At 49.4% G+C, this 8,789-nt stretch overlaps 1 protein-coding gene across 1 annotated transcript; it reads right to left on the bottom strand.

Annotated features, from left to right (window-relative positions):
• Positions 1-41: 41 nt before the first annotated feature.
• zbtb11 (zinc finger and BTB domain containing 11) lies at positions 42-8,175 on the bottom strand. The gene is made up of 10 exons (XM_041935942.1): positions 7,661-8,175; positions 6,769-7,019; positions 6,404-6,635; positions 5,323-6,323; positions 4,902-5,222; positions 4,401-4,815; positions 1,634-1,751; positions 1,393-1,551; positions 1,129-1,304; positions 42-1,049 (listed from the first exon to the last, which is right to left on the bottom strand). The coding sequence occupies exons 1-10, from the start codon at positions 7,968-7,970 to the stop codon at positions 514-516; spliced, it is 3,519 nt and encodes a 1,172-aa protein (XP_041791876.1). The 5' UTR covers positions 7,971-8,175; the 3' UTR covers positions 42-513.
• Positions 8,176-8,789: the final 614 nt, after the last annotated feature.

Here is an 8,789-nt window from a genome sequence, read left to right as displayed (position 1 = left end):
TGTGGCTTCATTGAAATATGAACTTTTTACTGTAAAGCAGGTAAAAACATGAGATTTCTGAACAATGACCAGATCACATTTAGATTCTGGGGGTCAAACTCAATATTAAATTTAAGCATCACACTTCACACTCTACATGTTGACTCTGTGCTGATCCCTCAAGCCGACACTAGGGGGAGTAAAGACCTGCGAGGTCAGCGTCAGCAACAAAAGCAATCAGGTGGAAACGTGACAAGATGAAATGCTTTCAGGCGGCGTCGCCTGTCAGTTCCTACCTTTATTTCTCCTGAGTGCCACATTTCATACATCTGTAAATATTGTTAATGTCTATTTACAAAGAAACAGAAATGTGACTCATCCAACACTCAGCTCTGAGCTGACCAGACTCAGATCCTCCGCAGTTCACTTACAGTATTTACATTCAACAAAAAAAAAAAAAAAAACTTTATACATTCTGTTATATTTTACACAGACTGTTGAAAATGATCAGTCTGTTTGAATCCCGGCACAAAGCTACTCGACCTCGGCCACGTGAGCGACCTCCACCTCCATGGTCTGAATCACCTCGGGCGCTTCCTCCAGCTTGGTCCCTGTGAGTGCCTGCTGGGCCAGGACGTAGTTCACGACCTGCATGATGCCCTGATCCGACAGCGTCGCCACCGCGCCGTCGCCCTCCACGGCCTGCACGGCCTCCACGGCCTCCACCGTCTCCTCGGTGATCAGCACCGTCTCGATCTCCTCCGAGGGCTGCTGCTGGGCCGGCCGGAGCTCCGGGGGCAGCTCGGACGCCAGGATGCTGACGGCGTGCTCCACCTGGGTGCCCTGGTTGTGGAACTGGAGGGTGTCCTTCTCCAGCATGATCTTCCCGGGCAGGTTGTCGCTGTGATACTTGGCCATGTGTTTGCGGAGAGTGCGCGCGTCGATGTGCGCTTCCTGGCACATGGGACACACGTACGGCCGCTCTCCCGTGTGCGTGCGGACGTGTCGCTTCAGGGAACGGGCGTCGGCCCAGGCGACGCCGCAGGTCAGACACTCGAATGGCTTCACACCTGGAAGAGACGAGAACCAGTTACATAAACGTGCTTCCACGCAGGATCTCACCTCCCCCCGTCCGGTCGGGGGTCTCACCCTGGTGGTTGTTGACGTGGCGCCTGTACTCTCGGAGCTGGGTGAACTTCCTCCCACACTGCTCGCACTCCCTCTCCAGGTTCTGCTTTACTCGCCCCTTCTTCCCGTGCGTCGCTTTCTTCACGTGCCTCCTGAACAGAGCCTTCTCAAAGAACTCCTTCCCGCACACGTTACACCTGAAGAGACACATAAAACACCAGCATGCAGATTTCAGTACGCAAACAAACCAAAGCGGGACGCGGCCTTCGGCTCCGGCGGACTCACTTGAACGGCTCGGCCACGCTGTGCGACTTGACGTGGGAGTACCAGTCCTTCTTCCAGCTGTAGCACTTCCCGCACACCTGGCACTGGAACGGCTTCAGGCCCATGTGCTTGTTCATGTGCTGCTGGAGATCTTTCGCTTCGTAGAACCTCTTATCACAGCTGCGGGCGACACAAGCGAATCCATCAAAACATCGCCCCGGCGAATCACTTCGCTTCATTAAAAAGACGAACGGTTACTCACTGAGCACAAGCGAACGGACGGACGTCAGGTTTGGGCTGGTGCTTCTTCAGGTGTTTACTCAAAGCTGAGGCCCGATGGAAAGTGGCTCCACAGGTGGTGCACAGGTACTTTGACTCACCTGTGAAAGGAAAAGGGTCATTTTATTGAAAAAATTCTCTCACTGGTCTTTAGTTTTGGTTTCATCTGCACATCTTTTAAGACATTGAGCTCGAGGCGAACGGGGAAGAACAGCTGTTTGACTGGGATAGTTCAGATTTTTTGAAGTGGTTGTTTATGAGCTACTTATCAATAGTCGGGGTATTACCTACAGGAAACACCTGCACAGAAGCGCCGTCTGCAGCAAAACAGATTTTATCCCCCTAAAAAAGGCCCGTCTAAAATAATACGAGTACGCTGTATTTGGAATATTTTCAGGGTTTTGCGTTGCCGTCAGCCTTTTTCTTTCTCAACCATTAACAAACGTCCAGACCGGCGCTAAATAAGTCAGACGGACACTTGGTGAAGAGCACTGCTGCACTCAGCCATCAGGTAAAACAGCACTAAATGCCTACAAATACATAAAACCACTTAGCAAACGACCAGTAAAGAAACGAAGAAGACGACTTCTGCATATTCTGCTTCATGAAGTTTTCCTCTTGTCTCCACGGTGAACGGCATTTTTATTTGCTTTTGTTGTCTGACTCTGCGGAGAAATACAGCACTATACGTGTGTGTGTGTGTGTGTGTGTGTGTGTGTGTGTGTGTGTGTGTGTGTAGTGCTGTCTGATGCTGAAAAATACTGACAGTATGGCGTTTACTTGAACTGATTCTGACTGTTCTAGGAGGATAAAATACTTCCTGCTGCTGATCCTCTCCACAGCCCTGCACTGATTAGCTTCTGTGCTGCTGCGCCACACTCAGTTAATTCTGCCTGCAGGTAACACCCGATACAACCCCGAAAAACCTGAACTGTCCCTTTAAGACTAATAACACTTCAGTGTTCAATTAATATTCTGTTAACCACATCCTCATCATCCTCATCATCATGTCCCTGTTTCTCTGTGGACAATTTCCACTGAAGCTCTTTCGTGCTGCAGGACTGGAGCCTGCTGTTCACTCCACACCAGTGTTTCCCAACCAGGGGAGGGGTCCGCGTCGCATGGGGAGATTTTTTTTTTTTAAAGGTGTCACAAAAACTGTCGTCCCAGTAACTCCTAATATGTGGACAACAGAATGTCTGCGGTGATATTTATTTAACAAAATTTCCAAGATGATAAATTCTCAGTAACGCCGTGTTGAGCTCATTAATAAAACGGTACGTATGCGCTACAACTCGTTTCCCCGGGAAGACAATGACCTGTGACACAAAATACAACAACACAGCAACGGATATCGCTTATAACAAATCTGGCCGCTATCTCAGATGGATAAGTGGTTAAAACGTCCAGTTTCTCTGGATCCAGGAGGGAGTTCGGAGGAAACAGCAGAGAAACTCAAGAAAGAGGCCAAATCTAAACCCAGGCAGCACAATGATAGCTATATTTTATACGGTTTCACGTCTACGTCAAACAACACCGTGGCCCATCGGATGACGATATGTCTCTGGATATTGTGGGAAAGGTCATGAACAAAATAAAACAAGCTGGTCAGTTCGCTTTGCAGCTGGATGAAATGACAGATGTGAGTGGAGAAGCGCAGCTTCTGGCCTTCGCTCGTTACAAACATGTTTCGGACATAAAGGAACAACCGGGGAAAACATGTTCCAGGTTATTGACAGTTTTTCCAAAGTTTATGGAGGACACTCCAGTTTTGTGATTAATGTTAGCTTAGGCCTACATGAGTTATGTTAAATAAAAAAGAGAGAGAAATATTACCTGTTACAGTTAGAAGGTTATTTTCATTTAGTATTCAGGCTATTTTGGTAAATTACTTTTATTCCAAGAAAACATATTCTTCATTCTTATGTTGAATTAAAGGATAACTTTTGTTTTTTACAACCTGGACCTTATTTGTAGCATTAAAGCCGGCGGTCGGCTAGTTTAGCTGTAGTTTGGCACAGCTATGGTTCGTTATTGCGTATTCGTAGCCGACCGCCGCAGAGTTAGCCGTGTTGTGGCTGGCTGCTCGCAGCGCCCGGCGTTCGGTAATGACGTCATCCACGTCAGAGGTAGTTGCCTAGAGACACTGGATGTTGATAACATGCCACCACGGGCTCAGAGGGGAATAGCACCAGCATATCATAACTAAATATTGGAATATGAATGAGTTTCGCCGCAGATTATGCGTTATATAGAGGCTGCGCACGGATGCCCCGAGTACTCGCATTATACAGATATACGCGCCGCTCCTCTGGGGCTAATTTCTTCAAAACGACTCCAAATGCCACCAAAGTCGTCTGGGTGAGTAAATGGTCGTATTTAATGCTACAAATAAGGTCCAGGTTGTAAAAAACGAAAGTTATCCTTTAAGTTGAGGTTAAAAAGAAGGAGAGAGAGTTTGAGAATTTTATTTTCAGGTTAAGGAGATTAAATAAAATGACTTTCATCTGATAACCACTGTGTTACGCTCTATGTTTGGAGAATTATCGACGCATATGTGTGAGGGGGTACTCGTGAAGTGACAAAGGTTGGGAAACACTGCTCTACACTACTGAGTTTTCTATGCTGTGAGCCACAAGAACAACATCCATCACCTCCTTATTGGAGCGGCAGAGACAGAAACCTCAAAATCTGGACAGATAAAACCAAAACTATCTGCACGGTGGAGCTGAGGCGCAGCGCGCTCTGACCTGTGTGTATGCTGGTGTGCTCCTCCATGCTCCGCTTGCTGACGAAAGACTTCTTGCAGAATTCGCACTGGAACTGTTTGCTGACGTCGTGCAGCGCCCTGTGCATCTTCAGGCTGTGTTTGTGGGTGAACGTCTTGCCGCAGACCTTGCAGGAGTGCGGCCGCACGCCCGTGTGGTTCAGCATGTGGATCCGCAGGGAGTAGAGCTTCGGTAAGGTCTTCCCGCAGATGTCGCACACGAATTCTCTTTTAGTGTGCGGCGATAAATTCTTGTCGTCCAGATCGCTCTCCACCTTGGCGTCGGAGCTCTGCTCTACGGTGGGTACGGCGACGGCGGCTCGCTGGCTGCTCTGCTGCTTGTGTCGGGCCAGGTGGGCGCGGAGAGAGGCGGCGTACTGGAACTCTTTGCTACACAGCTGAGAGGACACAGAAACATGGCGGTCTCAACGTTTTCATATTACGACCCTCAGAATTAAAGACGCAGGAATGCGCTGATACTCACGCTGCACTTGTATCCGCGAGCTTTCTCGTGTTTTAAAGTGTGCATGATGAGAGAGTAGCGTCTCTGGAAGGACATGCCGCACTCGGAGCAGGTGTGCTCCCCGTCGACGGCGCTCTCTGACGGGGTTTTATCCTGCTTGGCTCCAGGTTCCGGCTCTGCCGCCTTCGTCCCAGCGTCGTCTGTGCTGAGCTCTCCGGTCTGGACGATCTCCACCGCGCTCGCTTCTGGATCCGCCCCTGATCCAGACTCAGACTGACCTTCAGCTTGAGTCTCCACGGGCTGCTTTGGTGGTCTTCCTCTCTTCCCTGGCCTCACACCCACCTAAAAACACATCCTTGTTCAATATATCTACCAATTAATCACTCTTAACAAAACATGAAATCATTTACATACTGAGCTTCATTCGGATGTAAAGACGTACCTTCGGCGTGGCGGCTCGCGGCGGCGTTGAACCTTTCTTGGCCTCCTCTTCATCCTCCAGCCCCATGTGCAAGCGTGCGTAACCGCCCTCAGCAATAGAGCGCTGCCTGAGTCGTCTTTTGTTGGGATCATCTGACGTGACGTCCTGCTTGTCTCCGTGGCCTTCATCATTGGAGGGATCCTCCTCCTCCAGGGGCATGAACTCCTCCACCTCCACCTCCTTCTTCACCTTGGCCGGACGCCCTCGTTTGCGTTTCTGGGGAACGGGTGCTGATTCTGTCTTCTCCTGAGGCGACCTCGCTGCTTCGGGTGCCAGTTTGACGACCTCTGGGGGGCTCACGTTGTCCGGATCCACATTTATGACGAAGGCTCCTGCTTCAGCGACCTGCGGCTGCTCCATCGCCAGGCACGCCGACACCACGGCGAGAGACTCGCTGGCTCCGGCCTGCCCACTGTGGGTGACCACGGTCATCGTCTCCCCCTCCATGTCCTCTGCACTGCGAGAGATGAGCGTGACGGTCTCTCCCGGCTCGGCCTGTCCACTGTGAGTGATCAGGGTCACGGTTTCATTTGGTCCAGCCTCCCCATGATGCTCTTTGTCTCCCTCTACAGCTTCAGTGACAACGGTCATCGGCTGCTGGATGTAGGCCTCTCCAGAAGGTGCAACAAAGGCTAAGGGCTCGCCTGTCACAGCCACGGCGCTGTGGGTGACCACCGCCCCCCGCTCACCCTGTATGGTGACCACGTAGGCGCCGGACTCGTCCTTTAAGCCCTCCTGAGAAGCCGGTTGGCTCGACATCACGGTGTGCACGTCTCCTCTTTGGTACACCGTCAGCTTCTGCTCCTCCACCTGCCTGTGCACTGACTCACATATCTGCAGCACCTCAGTCATCAGCAAATGGCGGGCCAGGTTGGCGATATCCGCCATTATGCAGAAATTAAACGTGAGCAGGGAGGTGTACGCAAAGTCCAGCAGCGGCAGGAAGCTGGCTTTGGTGAAGCCTGGAGAGGGAGAGAAGGATGAAGGTGAAAACCGAGCAGCCGCGCAAAAACGGTCCGAACACAAAGCAGCAAAAACTCACCGGAGAGGTCGACCATGGCCTCGTGTGTGGAGACGGCCCCCTTCTCAAAAAAGAGCTCGTGGAAGTACTCGCTGCACGCCGCCAGAACGGCTTTGTGTGCGCGGTACTCCTCCCCCTCGATCAGCAGGGTGATGTCGCAGAACTGGTTGCTGAGACGCTGCTGGTTGAGTTTTTCCAACATGGTTTGGCTGTGTTTAGGCAGGAACTGATTCACCTCACCTTTGCTGTCCACCTGGAGAGAGCAAACACACAACACACACCGCAGAACGCCATTAACAAAAAAAAAAAAAAAAAAAGACGGAAACTTAGGCCAGGAAACGTCACAGCTTTGTAATTACGAGGACTGAAACATCTGAGAAACATACAAAGACCAGCTCGTGCTTGGCCATCGTCTTGGCCAGCTTGGATCTCAGCTGACAGGACGAGTCACTGACGAATAAACCGTCATCTCCCTCTTCTTCCTCCTCTTCCTCGTCCTCCTCATCGTTTACGTTGGCAGCCGTCCTGCGTCTCCCCGGCCGCGAGATCAGACGAGGTCCGGAGATGTCGTCGGCGCTCCGCCTGCTCTGACACTGAGCACACTCTCTGATGTGGTCTTTGACATGCTTCAGGATACCTGAGGACGTTGAAAAAAGGGACACCATCATCTAAAACAACACTAATCAAAGTCAGGTCTGCAGTGTTAACAATAATTTTCATTATCCATTAGTCTGCCAATTATTTGGCCACCATAACAGCCCAGAGCCCAATCTGACACCTTCATATTGAGCAAAGAAATTCAATCAGCTGTTACAGACTACAGAAAACATGATAATATTGACATTTGAGGCACTGAAACCAGTTAATTTCAAGTATTTTTGCTTCATAATTTCTGTATATTTTTCTATCGTCTGAGTGGTGCGTTCACGTACAATTAAAAAATTAGTAAATTGGATATTTAAATATCAACTTTTCGTCTTTAGACTTTTTTGCAAGGCTTCTTGAGAGACTAGCGACCACTCTGTGTACACTAATGAAAATCCGGACAGTGAATTATACATAAATTAAACTCTCAATAAGTAACGCTAAAAGATGTAACTGTCGACGGGAAACGTCGTACTTTGACCACTAGATGGAGACAGTGAGTAGTTTCATGGCGGTGACAGTGGCGTATTTATATTAGCGACATGCTGGTGTTTACGCGGGTTGTCCGGCTCATATAATCAGCTCTCAGTGACTACACCCACGGAGCTGCTGTGACCTGGCCCCAGCTCTTACCTCTCCACCAGTACTTCTGAGAGATGGACTCCCAGGTGAGTTGCTGGTTGAGGTGCACCCCTCCTTCGATTATGTGCGCCTCGTTGATAAGTTCCTTCCTCCGGCCGTCCTGCAGCACCACCTCCAGCTCTGTGAAATCATTCTGGCCCTTCAGCCGACGCTGATAAAACAAAGTCCCGTTTCGAACAACGTAACAGGTCGCCGCTTTGCGTATTTTCCTCTTGGTATTGCCCGGCGTCCCCGGCGCATATGGCTCCCGTTCATCAGTCAGATAGCGTATGATGGCCAAGTAGCTTTCTTCGCACGACATCTCTCAGCCGAGCCGCGTTTTCCCCGCCGAACTGAGGACTTATCTGGGAGAGGAGGGTCCTCCTCGACTCGTAAAAATGTGATACAAATTTTACCCGACGCTCAGATCGTAGATAACGTGAAATGGAAAAGCCACAACAACATTTCAAATTGTTTCCTAAGGTGGAACTGCAGTTTGTAACCGTCAGGGTAGACTTGCCCGAACAGACAAAATGGCTGCTGCACAACCGGAAGTTGCGTCAGAACGAGGCGGAAGCACGTCGTGCACATAATTCACCACAAGAGGGGGCAATGTTCTAATTTATAATTCCATACAGGGGCAGTAAATTTACGATCAATTCTTCATGTTTTTTCTAATCTATTTTTTTCATTCTTTTCGTTTGATTCAAGGGTCATTATTCATATAGTATTACAGCTGCTGTGATTACTGTTTATGTACTTTTCTTGTGCTGTAACAGTGTGTGAGGACACTCATACTAACTGCATGCTTACATACGTGTTACATGTTGGGAGACTGTGCAGTTAAACCAGATTAATTCCAGCTCAGATGATCTTAAGCAATAATCCTACCAATAATGTACAGATGTAAGAAAGTTACTGGTACTGAAGGTACTTCATCCAGGACCTGTCTATGGGGAAAACTCAATAAACAATAAATACACAAAGCTTAGATAAAACTTTTAGTGTGATCTCATGCAGAGTGAGTTCAGAGTCAGCAATGTGATGGCCAGCACGTAGCTCCTGTGTGAGTCCTTTTTGTCAATGGCCGGTTCACTTGGACTCACTTCACCACCTGGACCCTCAAATCCTTCACTCAGAC

Source organism: Chelmon rostratus, chromosome 4 (assembly GCF_017976325.1).
Source record: "Chelmon rostratus isolate fCheRos1 chromosome 4, fCheRos1.pri, whole genome shotgun sequence".
Lineage (NCBI taxonomy): Eukaryota > Metazoa > Chordata > Actinopteri > Chaetodontiformes > Chaetodontidae > Chelmon > Chelmon rostratus.
This window is presented reverse-complemented; position numbering and strand designations above follow the sequence as displayed.